This window comes from Microcaecilia unicolor, chromosome 4 (genome assembly GCF_901765095.1).
Source record: "Microcaecilia unicolor chromosome 4, aMicUni1.1, whole genome shotgun sequence".
Lineage (NCBI taxonomy): Eukaryota > Metazoa > Chordata > Amphibia > Gymnophiona > Siphonopidae > Microcaecilia > Microcaecilia unicolor.
Window position 1 is genome coordinate 82519581 of NC_044034.1, and position 17275 is coordinate 82536855.

A 17275-nucleotide genomic window follows, 5' to 3' on the forward strand; every position below is an offset into this window, starting at 1 on the left:
AGGAGCAGAGAGAAAGGGCAGACAGTGGATGGAAGGGATAGAAAGGGCAGACAGTGAATGGATGGGGGAGAGAAAGAAGGCAGACAGGGGCAGATGGTGGATGGATCATGGAAGGGGCAGAGATAGAGGGCAGATGTGGATGGAAGGAGCAGGGAGAGAGGGCAGACATTGGATGGAGGTGACAGCAGAGAGGGCAGACACTGGATGGCAGAGAGAGACCGAAGACAGATGCTGGATGGAAGGAAGACAGTGAAAAGAAGATGAGGAAAGGAGAAACCTGAGACAACAAACTGTAAATAAAATATATATTTTTTATTTTTTTGCTTTAGGATAAAGTAGTATTGTAGATGTGTTAATAAATGTTTATAATATAGAACATGTAAACAAGGTAATCTTTTGATTGGACTAATTTTAATACATTTTAATACATTTTGTCTAACTTTCGGAGAACAAAACCCCCTTCCTCAGGTCAGGATAGGATACTGTAACAGTACTATACTATATTGACCTGAGGAAGGATGTTTTGGCCTCTGAAAGCTAAATCTATTAGTCCAATAAAATGGTATTATTTTATTTTTTATATTTGTTTTATTTCTATTTGTTAATTTGTAAAGTGGTGATTGGTACTTGTTAGTTTTTTTCAAATTTACATCTTCTGTCTTTATATTTTGCACAGTACTAGGGGACAGTTTCTGTTTCTGTGGTGTTGCATTGTATGCAGAGTCTGGCATTGGGAGTTCAGTTTAATTTTTGTCTAAATAGAAAGTTTATTATTACTTATTCTATCGTGGATTAGGGTGTATCTGTGTTTGTGAAAAAGACATGGCTTTCACTTGGCATTGACTGTGTAGGATCGACGACGATCTGTACTATTCTGTCTGGTTTCATTTTACAATAGGTGAATTGATGCTCTAGTGCTCACTGTAGTGTTTTAAGATGTTTTCCTTTTCTTTGTGTGATTTAGTAGAAATGACTGCTTATGGTATGGTAGAATTGCTCTATAGGTCCTGAGTGTTTTGTATTCTCGGCATACCTAGTACTGGATTTTGGAGGGGGATGTTAAAAAATGACTGGGAGGGAGGGAGGGGGGCCTTGGAGCTGGGAGGGAGGGAGGCCCTGGAGCTGGGAGCCTTGGAGCTCGGAGAGAGCGGTCTGGGAGCTTGGAGGGAAGGGTGGCCGGCCCTGGAGCTAGGGAGGGGGTGGAGCTAGGGGGCGGGGCTAGGGTGGGGCCCCATCAAATTGGTCTGCATAGGGCCCCGCACTTGCTAAGACCGGCCCTGATCGAGCCAGCTGGGTTTTGCTTCCATTGCTTTCAATGGAAAGCAATGGAAGTAAAACCCGGCTGGCTCAATCCGTCCTCCTTTTTCTGGAGCCATATGGTAACCCTAGCTTTGAGAGAAGCTACGTAAGGAACCAGTGAAGTGATATATAAATATTTTTAAACAAATTCAGATATCAGGGTTCAGTTAAGATGAATTGTTATGACTTGGTGTAGGCAATAGATTCTGATATCACCAATGTTAAAATCACACTATTAGTACCAAATAGCAGGATGTGGTATATAAATAGCTAGTCTATGGTTAGAGTGGAGGAGTGGCCTAGTGGTTAGGGTGGTGGACTTTGGTCCTGAGGAACTGAGTTCAATTCCCAGCACAGGCAGCTCCTTGTGACTCTGGTCAAGTCACTTAACCCTCCATTGCCCACCGCATTGAGCCTGCCATGAGTGGGGAAAGTGCAGGGTACAAATGTAACAAAAAAAAATGGTGCTTCCTACAGGTCTGTAGTTTACTTTTGGTAATAAAATATTCCATAGTGTGACTATATATGATGGGCCTGTTAAAATAGTGAGAAATTATTCAACTCTGTATTAGTTGGGGAGATTTGCCACTGCATGGAGGCAGGGAATTGGGTCATGCCCTTGAACTACAAATCCCTGTAATCCTGTAGCTCCCTGTAATAGGCTCTTCCAGAGCACATGTCCAGCTCCCTGTGTCTTATGGGACTCTTTCTCTTGACTTGCCTTGCTCTCTGTACATGCTGGGCTAGTTGCCCCCTTTCTCTCCCTACTGGGTCTGCAAGAGTTAGTCTGCAGCATATCTCCTCTGTGAACTGAAACTGCCTATGCTGTATTTTGCTGTATGACCCCCATTCAAGTTACTGTGACACTATCTTAGATTTTACCAGTGTAAAAGTATAATTAACATCACTGTTGAATTACGCCTAGCTTCTCTCTTGCATGGAGAGACAGCTGGTGGAGAACAGACTTCCAGTTTGCAAGGCAAAACTCATGCCCAGCATATCTGTACTGTATATTATTTTTCCTTGTTTGAGTACTGCATTAAAGAACATTTTGGTTGAAGAGTTCTGAGTCTTCTTATAGTGATGTTCTACAAACTGGTTTAAGTTGCACGCTAATCACACCCAGTGAGACAGCAGAGCATTTATTGATTTATTTTATTTATTGGATGCTCTAGCATTCAAAGCATTCAAGGCATTGTTTATCATAAATTTAATTATGTTATCGTTCAGTAAAATTTAATGAAAAAGTTTGATAATTTCCTGTTCTGTTCTTGTGGATGGCCTAAAAGGACAATAGAAAATCAATCCATTTGCAGTTGATCTGACAATTTCAGAAGTGGTCTTTACAATATTCTAACAACAGTTTTGAATCCAGAAGGGATGGCTAAACCTCATTAGAAGCAGAACTGATCAGGCTGAGTTTTGGAGTAGCCAAGAAAACCTGCGCTAAAAATGCAAAGATTGAGTATTGAGAGCAGTACTGACTTGCAAAATCAAATTTTATGGATGTCAGAAAATCTAGCTGAACTGACTCAAAAGTTACACTCATCACTTCATCTGCTAGGACACCCAAATGCAGTGGTGAACTGCATGTGCGTTTCAGAATAAACTACTTTGTGCAATCAGTTTATAGTGCTTCTCTGACACAGTCAAAAAAGAAAAAGAACTGAGAAGACAGGGAGAGGAAGAATATGCCATTTCTCACATTTAAGTAACTAAGAAGCTGAGCAGTATCTCTCAGGAACAAGCGTGCTGGCAATCCATCAGAAAAGGAGCTCGGTCATTCACAATGCACCTCTATTTGGTATGAGCAGTGGGTACACATGGTCTGAGATGCTTTGTTAATGCAATAACTATAACAGGATTACTGGAGACAAAAAAACCCATGTGTGAATTAACACTGTGCATGAGCGGATGACACAGAAAGCTGAGAATTTACCAGAAGCATGAGGGACAGTTGTTTCCAGGCATTTTTATCTCATAGAAACTATTCTTTAAGGCACAGCATGGAATTTTAAAAAACCTACAACATTTGGCAGATTTCGAGACTATACACTTTTGCTGCACCAAAAGCCCACACCTGTGTACCACACTACGGCTATGAACCTGGGTGATGAATTTTATCCTGCACTGGAAAGCCAAGATCAAGCATGGAAAAAAAAACCTGAGTGAAATGAGTATGTGTCTATACAACTTGGATAAGAGCGGTTTACAGGGGTGCAACCCACCATGTTGGATTTTCCTATAATCAAACATAATGGGACTGCTATTTTTCTTTTATAAAAAGGGAATTGCGTAGACATGGAAGATCTGAAGGTTTAAAAAAAAAAACAACTGTGACATCAGAGTTTAATCTTAGTACCACACAGAAATACAGAGGATACACCATATGGAATTTCTGAGATGGTATAAGTTACCACATCGTAATTTTTACCACCTCAACAGTTTTGTTTTGGAGGACATAGCACCTATTTTACCCCAACGTGCCTGGGAGAGTTCCTCATGCAAATGCAGACAGATTGGGATGACCAGATATATTAATGAATCACATAGATGTAATGTGTTGATAAATGCCAACAATATTTACCCCCCTATTTACTAACCCACACAGCAATGCCAACATTCAAAGTGAAAGGGCTGTGTCATTATTAGTGCATGGCAGCCACTAGCATGTCTTAGTACACAGGAGGTGTTAATGTGTATAAAGCTTACTATCAGGGGCAAGATTGTAAGCTCTTTTGAGCAGGGACTGTCTCTTTGTATCAGGTGTTCAGTGCTACGTGCGTCTGGTAGCGCTATACAAATGCTAATAATAATAATAATCGAAAGAGAAGGGCGCCCATCTTTCGACACAAATCGGGAGATGGGCGTCCTTCTCTCAGGGTCGCCCAAATCGGCATAATCGAAAGCCAATTTTGGGTGTTCTCAACTGCTTTCCGTCGCGGGGACGACCAAAGTTCAGGGGGGGCGTGTCGGCAGTGTAGCGAAGGCGGGACGGGGGCATGGTTAAGAGATGGGCGTCCTCAGCTGATACTGGAAAAAAGAAGGGCGTCCCTGATGAGCATTTGGTCGACTTTACTTGGTCCCTTTTTTTTCACGACCAAGCCTTGAAAAAGGTGCCCGAACTGACCAGATGACCACCGAAGGGAATCGGGGATGACCTCCCCTTACTCCCCCAGTGGTCACCAACCCCCTCTCACCGCAAAAAAATTTTTTTTAAACATTTTTTGCCAGCCTCTATGTCAGCCTCAAATGTCATACCCAGTTCCATCACAGCAGTATGCAGGTCCCTGGAGCAGTTTTTAGTGGGTGCAGTGCACTTCAGACAGGCGGACCCAGGCCCATTCCCCCCCCCCCCATTTGTTACACTTGTGATGGTAAATGTGAGCCCTCCAAAACCCACCCGAAACCCACTGTACCCACATGTAGGTGCCCCCCTTCATCCCTAAGGGCTATGGTAGTGGTGTACAGTTGTGGGGAGTGGGTTTTGGGGGGCTCAGCACTGAAGGTATTGGAGCTATGCACCTGGGAGCAATTTGTGAAGTCCACTGCAGTGCCCCCTAGGGTGCCCGGTTGGTGTTCTGGCATGTGAGGAGGACCAGTGCACTATGAATTCTGGCTCCTCCCACAACCAAATTCCTTGGATTTGGTCGTTTTTGAGATGGGCGTCCTTGGTTTCCATTATCGGCGAAAACTGAGGTCGTCCATTTCTAAGGACGACCATCTCAACATTTAGGTCGACCATCTCTAAGGTCGACCTAAATGTTGAGACTGTACTATCAAATCAAAAGGTGGACGCCCATCTTGTTTCGATAATACCGGATGCCCCGCCCATTTGTGGGGACGTCCTCAGAGATGGGCGTCCTTAGAGATGGTCGTCCCCATTCGATTATGCCCCTCTACATATCAGGAAAGGTCCAATAGGAACTGTGGTAGCTAAATTATTGCCCAGTGAACACAAAGGTCAGTGACAATCAGGTACCACTTTTTTTTAATTTTTAGTATTTTAATAACAGTTTTTTTTTTTAAATAGGGCACTGATATTTTGGAAGTAATTTTAAAACTGACTACATTAGTGAAAAGTATCTGTGCCCTTTTTAATAGGCAGACCCTTCTGGATTTTCGAAATAAAAGTATGCATGTACTTCTACTTTGAAAATAACCTATGGAAAATTATGCATACATATTTACAACTGCAGTTTGATGCACATAATGTTTCAGGGTTAAAATTCACATCTGATGTACTTGAATGCAACTTGTCTTGAGTTACTAGGTGAAACACATGAGCTACATTCAAACAAATAAAAAAATAAAAAATGCTCACAGTAAAAAAAAAATAACATACATACTTCTGAATTTTAAAAACTATGCTAAGAGCAAACCCCATTCAAATCTCATCATCAGATGACCTCCTCGGGCAGTTAGTAAAGTCACACAGATACAGGCTGAATGCATGTAAGGCGAGTAGTTTTATAAAAGCCTATTTAGCAGCAGGGGTGCAGCCAGCCCTTCATTTTTGGGGGGAGGTTCAAGGGGTGAAGTGGGTGGGGGGACACCACATTTTCTCCGCCCCCCCTGCACATTAAAAATATATTACCTTTGCTGGCAGGGATACCGAAGTCCTGCCAGTCAAAGAAATTCTCTGCATGAGCTGCTCCCCTCCTCCTTGTGCTGCTGCAGTACAGAGAAAGTCATTGGCATGCCTCTGGCCACCAAAGCTGGGACTCCCCAAGCAAGTTCAGTTCAGGCAAGAGGGAAGCGGCTCAGACAGTGAGTTTCTATGGCTGGCAAAGCTTTGGCATCACTGCCTGCCATTTAACAGGTTTGGAAGGGGCCTGAGCTCAAAGTGTGTGTGTGTGTGTGGGGGGGGGGGGGGGGAGGCAGGCACCCCAAGGCCCCCTGATTATGCCACTGTTTAGCAGGTAAAACTCTGCTTCTTTGAGCAGGGACTGTTCTTCTATGTTAAATTGTACAGTGCTGCGTAACCCTAGTAGCGCTTTAGAAATGTTAAATAGTAGTAGTAGTAAATTAACATATCTGCTGTGAATCATTAGCTAAACAAACCCACCCTACAAGACTCTAGCTGCAACAAAGACAGATCTCTGTTTAAAATACACCTTTCAACCACCCAGTATAGCTGGTCTCATGTATGACAAACTGGAGGACCTGGGTTCATATCCCATTGTGGCTCTTTTGTGACCTTGGGTCCGTCACTATACTCGGAAACATATGTATCAGAGGTCGGTGACCCAACATCTCTACCCCTCCCCAGGAAAACACAAAATAAATGCTTCATCTGAGGCCACTGCTGTGTGTGTGTGTGTGTGTGTGGTGGGGGAGAGTTAAAGTCCTCAATAATTACCTGAGCCAGTACAATATAGATACCATGCTTCCCCCAACCCCCCACTGGATGATGGCAAGCAGATCAAGTTCCCATATCCTACTTTGAACAAAAACTGCAAATCGGCTTGCAGATACAAGGAAATTTGCCCTGGGGAACCCCCCCCCCCCCCCCAAAAGAAAAAAATATATATATAAATAAATAACTGAAACCTGCTGCTACAATGGCTGGACAAGGTTTGCTTCAAATCATTGATAATCAACTCCTGCAAAACTTCTAACAAGTGCATTTATCTTTGCTATACAAGCCCGCAAGTTCCAACTTACTCATATAACCTGCCTACCTCCATTCTGCTCAACCACCGATCCTCAGCCATGCTGGACAATGTCTTACTGGCAATCTGGCTAGCAATGCCCTCTTTAGAGTGCTGCCTCTCCTACACCCTTCTCATCCTGTGAATGATTCTGCCTCCTGATCTGTATAGTCCTGCAGTAGTTGAGTTAAACAGCCCCAGATAGGGCACAGAAGGCAAAAATCAATAAAATTCCTTCCTAATTTTACTCCTGGTTTTGTTTGTTTTCCTGATAAAAAAAAGAATACTAACTAAACAAACCCACCCTACTAGGATCTAGCTGCAAAGACAGATCTACAACCCCAGGGAGAACTGCTGCACCTGTTGCTGGGAAGAGCCAAAGGAGGCAAACCAACCATTCCCTCAGCCTTCTCTCTCTCACTATGAACCATAACACCTTAATGCACCCAACAAAACACCTACAGCCACCCAGCTACATTCAAAAGCTAAAATATAAACCTGTGAGCCAATCCCCACCAGACCCTTGGCACCACCCTCCCAATAACATACCCCCCCCCCCCCCAAAGTGAGAGAAGTGAAGGCCCATTTGAAAATAGGAGGGTCCTCCTCCCACCAAGCAAGCACCCTGTTATTCTTGGCAACAGGGACATAGCTTCATTGCCTGCCCACTTTTGATTGGATGGTTAAACATTCTTCTGGTGGGCATACATTCTGGGAGAAAACATATGAAAAAGCGCATCCCCTTTGGAAATTGGCCTTACAACATTCTTTTTATGCGTAGTGTTTGGAAATATTTTGATACCTCTATGTGGTTTTCTGATACAGTGCCTTTTGTTGCAGTCCTGCACGCAGCCAGAACTGCAATATCTGTGACTTACCTTGTAGGCAATACATCACATGCACACATCCTCCAGATCGGTCCATTTACAGACTTTGCATGGGCTTGGACCAAAAAGGAGAGACTGTATGTAGCAACCACTATATTCAGATGTCCTTGAGGACACCTTGTTACAATTGTCTGGGACAGGCATTTATAATTGTTTTTGTTTGTTTGTTTTTTGCAGTGACTTGCATTTCAGAGCTATCCAAAGAAACTTAATGGCAGCTATGGTGTGATTACACTACCTTTTTAAAGGGAGGGCAGGCACCTTTCCACAGCTACCCAGGGTCTCTCTGTCTCTTGTGGCAGCAACCCTAGTGCATGTTCCTTGAGCCACTCTCTGCCGGATTCTATATAGCACGCCTAGAGTTCCGTGACGAAATCCAAGTGTATACTATAACTATGTGCGTAACTTAATTGGCTTAAAAGTTCTTAACAAGCAATAATGAGCACTAATTGGCAATAATTAGAATTTACATGCACAAATCCCTAAACGCACTGTACCTATATTCTAATGTATGCAGTCAAAAAGGGGCATGGTTATGGGTGGGGAATTGGGCATTTTGTGGGTGTTCCGAAATTTGCTCGCGTAGTTACAGAATATGGCCCAGTGCATGTAGATTTATGCGCAGGAATTTATTCCACGTTTTCATTGGTGTAAATGGACATGCAGGGGAGGCTTATAGAATACGCTTAGTTGGAACTGTTTATCACACAGATTTTTTATACGCCATATATAGAATTTGGCCCCTTTGTGTACAGCTGCTAGGGAGGAAGGAAGGACAGAGGATCTTTGTCCAATAGAACCTCAGCTCTCTCTATAGCTAATGAGAAGGGAAGAGTTCCATAAAGCAAGGAAGTTGATTACTTGATGCTCACTGTAAACAAACTCTCAGTTATGGCAAGCTTAGCTGCTTTGGAGTAGATTCAGTAAATGGTGCCTACAGATTGCCACTAAGCATGAATTCTATAATAGAACTTCCGTGTATCACTGCCATTATAAAATACTAACTTGTCTGCACTCTCGTGCCTAACTTTACATATGAGTATTTACGCCAGCCAACTGGCATCTAGCTACTGGAATTTTGTTGCGTAAATGCAAGTATTCTATAAAACCACGCCTAAGTGCTGGGCACACCCATGACCTATTTATGCCCCTCCCATGGCCATACCCCCTTTAGGAATATAGAAATCAGGCGTGTTATTTATAGAATATGGGGGTCCACGTATAGAGATCATTCTATTTTGTTATGATAGTTGACGACTGGAATTTACAGGGTTACTATGGTTATTAAGACATTTTGATACTGGGAATTTTTGAATTTGATGATCTTAAATGCTCCTGTATGTTAAGACATTTGAGCCATTATAGTTTATAGAATAGGGGCACAGATCAGTAACACACGTAATCCCTAATTAGTGCCAATTAGCGCTTGTTAAGGCCAATTATGAATAGTAATACCCAATTAAGTGTCAATTGAGCCAATTAGTTTTCACGTGCATGGAACCCTATTCTATAAACTAGCACCCAATTGCAGCCTATCTTTGGGTGTCATTTATAGAATTAGGATGTTTCTGCACAACTGGTGGAGAGGAATGGGGAGAAGGTTCCTCTGAAGGACAGAGATGCTCTGACCCATATCAGTTTCATTGCATCAAACTTGCAGGCATGACTAGTTAAGTTACTCTGTACCCAAATGTTTGTCTGGAAAGCAAACTGTAGTGCAGGGAATTTGGAGCAGGAGAGCAAATGATAAAACTGCTAGACTTTTCCTAGCTGGGAGGAGCAGAATGAATCTACGCTGTTTCTTCTGACCTGAGACCCAAGAACAGAGGAAAGAGGATGAAATCTCTACTGTCACTGAGCCAACGAGGTAGGATTAGCTAAGAGTTATTATTGCAGGAGCACTGGAACAAAAAAGGCAAGGAGGCAGCAAAAAGTGGAGAGGAGGGGAACATGCAGGGTAAAGGGCAACCGAAGAGAGAAAAAGAGAGGGAGGTGGTGTGTGCACATTTGTACATAGGGGGTGGGGGCAACTCCATAATGTTGCATCACTGGTATTATTAAAAAGTATATTACTTGCTCTATATGGGTATAGCCCACTTCACAGATTAAGCCTTTTTCCACCATGTGTAGACATATATTGAAGATGCTTACTGCTATGACAGAAACTCCAGCTGCAGTACTGTTAACCTTAGGGCCTGTGTTGAAGTGCTTCTTTATCTTCCCAGCTACTGAGAGCTGATGTTCATTCTCTGGGAGGCCATCATCCTACAAAGAAAGAAAATGGAAAGAATTAACCAGACAGCCAAACTATGGACCATAGTTATAAGATAATTATTCCCTTGTGGAATGTAAATAATTTCTCGGGAAGGGGGGCCAATTTCTCTAAATGGATTAGTTTTGTGAGTACTATGACTGTGTGAATGTAGAGATATCCTAAGTTCACCAGTCTACGTTTTATGATTCAGACACTAAGCAACTCATGATGAATCTCTTTCCAAGAAATATGGTAGACTCTGAATTCACACATGCTAACTTTTAAAAGTTCTTCAGAGGCCCCTATTTACTAAACTGTGTTAAGGAAATAATGCAAATTATTTGCTAATTAAGTGTTAATTGCTGAATTTTAAACAAAATGAACAACACAGTTTACATTAAAATTCACAAGCTACGTTATTCATTGAAAGATAATACTACTATACCTCTGAGCAGACTGATGCTCCAGAGAGGTGTTTTTAACTTCCCCCTGGGGCACTGGCCCAATAATGCTAAGCAGTTACTCTTGGAATTGCTACGAAAGGTGACCCACAAAGAAAAGAGGAGAATGACTCTATAAATAATAGAACAAACAAAGGGAGCGGTGACTACCCAGAGAGAGATGTTGGACAGCAGAGTTCCACAAAAATGACGCTATTCTATTCCAAATGTATGATAAATTGACAGTATCCAAATGAAGATGACCTGACACGGCTGATATTTTGGTGCCATATATAGAATCCGGGGAACAGTGTCTAGATAGTGCCAAGGTGATCTGTAAAGATATTTAGCAGCACTATCCAGATAACACTACTAAACATCAGTGGACAGACCCAGCTAAGCCATTTAGGTGCTTAGGGACCCTGTTACTAAAGGGTTGGTGCACCAATCTGGAACTACCCCTGGGCTATCACAGGACCTGGTGGTAGTTCCCACTCCCAGCTTATTTCCATTTCTATTTTTTTAGCACCAGTGTTTAAGGTACTATGTAAACCATATTGAGCCTGCAAAGAGGTGGGAAAATGTGGGTACAAATGCAACAAATAAATAAATAAAATACTCAGCAGTAATCGGGCAGCAGTGCTGTCAGGTTACCGCTGGGTTAGCACGAGAAACCTTACCACCTCAATTGGTAATTCAAGGGAAGAAATAATTCAAGGGGAGAAATATAATGTGTAATTGGAAAATTTAACACTCAAATTTTGAGCTGTAGATGAATTTTCTAGAGCTTCCATCTGTACATGCAATAACAAATTATCCTGAGTTAGAGATGTCACAGCTGAGTGAATGATAGGCACCTGAGGATCAATTTTATTCATGTGCTCAACAGACAGAATTCATTTCTCATGCTCCAAAAATTGTAAAGAAGTTCCTTCTGTGAATTTTGAAAGTTGGACTAGATTATCTCGTAAAACCTTCTCCATTCCATGTATTGCCAAACACACATCATTTAAAGAGACTTCTTTAGAAAAAGAGGAAGCCATGGTAGCAAGATCAGAATCATTAGACTGTGATTTGCCCAGAGAAAATTTAACTGGGGCAGACACCAGTAATAAAGCTTGATAGAACTTTAAAAGAAATTTGGAGAAGAGCTCCCGGAGGATGTTGCACTGTGGCCAATATTACCGTCAGAATCTGAAAACAACATCTTCTGAGGCACTGCGGGAGGTGGGGGGCTTCACCTGGCAAGACTGAGACTTCGCTTGATGGTAAGAGCCTTGTAGCAGTTGCAGAATTAGTCTTATCTCCAGTACAAATGTGTTGCTCTTGCCACTGCTTCACTTTTTTGTTTCCCCGTTATAGAAGAGTCACATAAAAGTATACTACTCCTCACTCCTCAGTTGCTCTGAAGAGGTTTCAAAGGGGTGGGACCTGCCCCTTCAGGCATGTGCCCATGGCCTAATTTTGAGGAGTTTACATGGTTGGTGGCATATTATTATCTAACAGATTTATTGAGGCATACACTTTCAAGGACAGGTGTCTACTTTTGTCACTTGGAGGATTCAGCTCTTGAAAGCTCATGCCTCAATAAATCTGTTAGATTGTGAGGTGCCACCAGCCTTTGTGATGATTTTACTACTACCAGTCAATACTCTCTGAATGTTCTGTATCCAAAATATGTGCTTGCTCCCCTGGATGAAAATTAAATCTAGTTCCTGATACAGAATGAGTTTGCCTTTTGTTTGGACAGCAGCAGTTTGTGATTGTAAGATATTCAAGACCACAATAGGAAGAAAGGGGGGGGGGGCAGGGCATACAAATGGCATACAGATAGGTAGTTCTGGCATCTTAATCTTTTAATATTTTATCCTACATATGTGTTTGTCTTTTGTAATAGTAGTAATATATTCTGCTCTCTATACCAAACTAAGTGGCCCTTTTACTGAACTACAGTACACTTTCAGTAACCGTAGCTTAACACAGGACTTTACAGTATGGTAGCTGCAAATATAATGCAGCCTTGTTGGGGCGTTCCTGGTATTTTCTATTGCAGGTTATACGTGAACTTTCACATTAATGCATCGCACCTGGTCCCAGTTAACATAGAAGCACTTAGCACCTCATTTTTAAGAAGTAGTAAGCGACCCAACATTAACTCTTTGTTAGCATGTGGTAAGTGTAGCATATTAACTACCAAACACCTTCCATGCCCATTTTCTGCCCATGTCATGCCCCCTATCACAAAAAGCAGTTAATGCACAGAAACTGATAAATTGCTGCAAAGCCTCTTAATGTGGCTCTGCGCTAGCAGTTACCATGCCGTACACAACACATTAACACACTAATTCTAAACTTTTATTATGCATAACTTCTAGGGGGATGTGGATGTGGGTGGTGCATGCCTTGGAGTTAGGCATTCAAGTTATAGAATACTAGGAGTTACGCATCTAACTGCCAACAGTTAGGACTGAGCACTTACACAAGCCTTTGACATGGCGTAAGTGCTGGCGGCTTAAGTTAGGCACAGAACTACAGACCTTATATTACTATTCTATAATGGCAGTTCTGCATGGAACTGCTGTTATAGAATTCATGCTTACCCCAAATTCTATAAAAACTGCATGCACAAATTTGAGCGTGTGCCGCATTTCCGTGCTCAACTTAATTAAATAATGAGCCAATTGGTGCCATTAGTGCATAAATTTTATGCACAGTCTAAAAAAGGGGGCGCAGAAATGGGAGGGTCATGGGCATTTTGGGGTGGATCAGGAGTGTGATTTTCAGTTACATGTGTAATTATAGCATACAGGGGATCTGCACATAAATGTAGGCACAGGCATTTGCACCACTTTTCATTGCTGCAAATGGTTGCACCTAAATTTATGCGTGATCCCTGGGCGTACACGCTATTCTATAAACCGTGCATAATTTTAATTGCAATTTAAAGAATAGCACTTTTTTGGCACCAATTTTTTTGGGCAACATATATAGAATCTAGCCCTCAGTGTGTGCATCATCCTGGTTCCTTAACTTTCTCTCTCTTTCTTGAAATCACCCCTAACCCCCAGATTCTATATAGCTCACCTAGAGATCTGTGCCGAAATCCAGGCATATTCTATATCAATGTGCGTAACTTAATTGGCTTAACAAACTAATTAGCGTTGATAACAGCACTTAACAAGCAATAATGAGCACTAATTGGCAACAATTAGAATTTACATGCACAACTCGCTAAGCATATTCTGTAATGCAATGCGTCTAACTTCTAACACACGCAGGCGGGCATAGTTATAGTTGGGGAAATGGGCGTTTTGTGGGCGTTCTGAAATTTACGCGAGTTGTTATAAAATAAGGCCCTCTGTGCCTAAATTTACGTGCTGGAATTTACGCCAGGTTTTCATTGGGGTAAATGCAGACGTGTAGTTTTAGGAGCTGGGATATCAACTAAGCGTATTCTACATACCGCGCCTAAATATAGGTGGTGCTTATAGAATTCGCTTAGGTGGAAATGTTTTCCATGTGGAATTTTTAGGTGCTATATATAGAATCTGGCTCTAAGTGCTTAACATGGTTTAGTAAATGGATCACCCCAGTTCTGCCCCCTACTTTGAATTTTCTTTAGTGGAGAGGAGGAATAAACTAGGGTTCCAGCAGTGGGCTGAGAACAAGGGAAACCAGGATTCAAATTCTACTGCTGCTTCTTGTGATCTTGAACATGTCACATAACCCTCTATTGCCTTTGGTATAAACTTAGGGGCCCTTTTACTAAGCTGTGCTAAAAGGTGGCCTGCGCTATGACCAGCGCGTGGGATTCCCCATGCACTGAGTCCATTTTTAGTGCAGCTGTAAAATGGCCAAATTTCCAGTTTTTCTAGTCATGGCCAAGTGCTAATTTCCCAATTAGTGCATGGCCATTCGCGAATGAGCCCTTACCGACACCTATTTAGTAAGGGCTCACACACTAACCATGCACTAATTGATTGGCTACACTAACCAATTAGAGATGGACATGCCTATTCTCTGCCTCACAAACACACCTCCAGCTCTAAAAAATACAAAGCATGTTTTAGTACAGTGATGGGCAACCTTTTGAGCTTGGTGTGTCAAAATTCGCCAAAAAACCGAGCATAACTCGGGTGGTGTGTCACTTCGAGAAAAAAACCATAATTTCGCGATATTTATAGTTTAAATAACAAAAATGTATAATTGTAATATAAAACTGTATTTAATAAACCAAAAACTAATTATTTAACTTACCTACTTAGTGACTTCTTTGTTCATCTGTCAGTCGGTTTCTTTTGTTGGTCTTGATATTATTTAACTTGTGTGGGGTGCCGTGAACTAAGATAAGTGAGGGGGAGGGGGAATTCTTTAACTAATCTGCCTATTAGTGACTTTTTTTGTTGCTGAATTTCATTGGCTAAATCTTCAATTGATACTTCTACTGAGTGGTAACTCAGATATTCTCTTAATAATTGCATCTTTATTCTGCATATTGTGAAATAGAACTGGTGCACATCTTAGGAGAGTTTCTTTAATAAATTCTCCCTCACTGAGTGCTTTTCCATGCTGAGCTATGGAGTGAGCAATGCTCAAACTTGCAGATGTTAAATTTGTAGAACCTTTTACAAATTTAAGGATGGACTTAGATTGGCTCTTATAAAAGTGTAGCTGCCTGGAAATGTATTCCTTCCTTTCATCCTCACTTTTTTTCAAGAGCTGGGAATGATTAGTTTCAAAATGTCTATTTATATTCCACGTTCTGCTTACTACCGTTTCAGTACATAGAACGCAAAATGATCTGCCATTTTTTTCTATAATGCCATACATCTCGGTCCATGTCTCTTGAAAGGGTTGGCTACTGCTACTACCACTTCCTTTACTTAACCTTGGTTTTTTATTTTTTGGGTTCTCCATCAGGGGGGCAGAGACAGAAGATAGAATTATAGATAGCCTGTTAGCCCTGCAGGCAATTAGGGGTTAACTAGCCTAACTGACCACCTTATGTAAATTAAGATGGCTGCCGCTATTTCTAATGGCGGGAAACGGCACCCATAGCACATGCCCTCGCCTCTCCCAGCCTCCCCCTCGCCTATCTCAGTAATGATGGTCAATTACAAATCCACGACACCCCAGAACAGTAGATTGGATGATGGTTGCTGGTAATGGTGATCACAGGGCCCTCAGAGATGCGTCCCCCACGGCATTCTGCTGCTCTCTGCTCCGCCGGCCGGAAGTGAGGTCAAAGATCCCCTAACGGCCGTGCAGGAGCCGGGGCAGAGGGAGCAGCAGGGAGGGAGCCAATAGGAGCGCACACGGCACCCCCCCAGCGGGTAAACATGCACCGGGGGGGGGGGGTGATTTCGCCGGGGGGGGGGGGAGGTCGCGCTGCACCGGGGGGGGGGGGGGGGGGGCGCATCGGCGATCCGCCCCGGGTGTCAGCAAGGAACTCCGCTGCTTCTCTGTATGCGGCCACATGCGGCCGCGTGTCACCGAAAATGGCTACGCGTGTCAGTACTGACACGCGTGTCATAGGTTCGCCATCAGGGTTTTAGTACCTTGGAAGCATGCACAGGTGCCAGAACTCCTGCAGGAAGCCTGAGCGCACCCTACGGTAATGCATTTTGGCGTGCAGCAAGCAAGCGATAGTGCTTACAACCGCTTAGGAGAAGGACCCCTTAGATAAGTCCTCTGGAGACAGGGAGATACTTACTATACCTGAATGTGATTCACCTTGAGCTACTACTGAAAAGGCATGAGCTAATCCAAATCCCCTTATTGTTCTTTATGGCAAGAATATTTGAAGCCTGTAGGACAAGGCATGGTTGAATCTCAGTCTAGCTAATTATTTTTTTCTTTTACTAAGAATTATTTTTTTTCTCCACAAATGCAATGTACAATGAGTTTACCTCTTCTGTAAAACAAAAAGATGCATGCCTTCAATTGTGTTTAGGCTGCAATCAGGGATTCAGGTTTTGTTATTGTTAATTGTGAAATTTAGTAAGTTTGGACAGTGCCCCAGTTATAGTAGATAATAAAAAGAATTGCTCCTTCTTCCATTTGAAAGCAATCCAGCAGATGCAGCCAGGTCTCATTAAACAAATGGGTAGAATTAACCTCTTGATTTCTTCTCTTCTTTTTGAAGGCTGTATGCTTTTTGTTGAAAGTAAAGTAAATCCCAAGGTTGTTAACTAAAACCTCTGACTAAAAAAGAAAAACAAAACTGAGAAAACGTACATAACCCTAGGGCTCTGAGCAGTATCTTGAATTCACTTACATTAACCCAAGGGTGCTCTAGAACTTGCAAGGCTGAGAATCGCTGGTCAACATCTACCTGGAGCATCATTGTGATCAGTTCCTGTAAAGAAAAGGTTGGATACATTTTAGGTTGCGTAAAACTCGTTCGGGAGCATTTACTAACAGAGGGGTCCTTTTGCTAAGCTACAATTGGTGCTATTGTATGCCTAATGCAGCAGAAATGGCCTAATGTGGGACACACTAAAGCATTACACATTAGTTTTTGCATGTACATGCGCTAACCGTATGGTAAATATTTTTTGAATTTTTTTTAGAGGGTGTGTCAAGGGCGGAGAGTTTGTGTTCCTATGGTAACCAGTTAGTAAATCTACATTATCATGTGCTAACTGATTAGCACACAGATACACCTGAATTCTATAAAAGTCGCTATAAATTGCATGCACAATTTGCACGTCCAGTTTAATTGAATAACAAGCTAACAAC

General features: G+C 42.3%; 1 protein-coding gene across 2 annotated transcripts in view; it reads right to left on the minus strand.

Moving 5' to 3' along the window:
* The window catches only part of DCLK1 (doublecortin like kinase 1), a 625924-nt gene that overhangs the window by 63778 nt on the left and 544871 nt on the right, over window positions 1-17275 (minus strand). For both annotated transcript variants that reach the window (XM_030200383.1, XM_030200382.1), the window contains 2 exons: window positions 16812-16892; window positions 9992-10105 (listed from right to left, as the gene is read on the minus strand). In XM_030200383.1, coding sequence (XP_030056243.1) covers window positions 9992-10105; window positions 16812-16892 — 195 coding nt within the window. The remainder of the gene's footprint in view (window positions 1-9991; window positions 10106-16811; window positions 16893-17275) is intronic.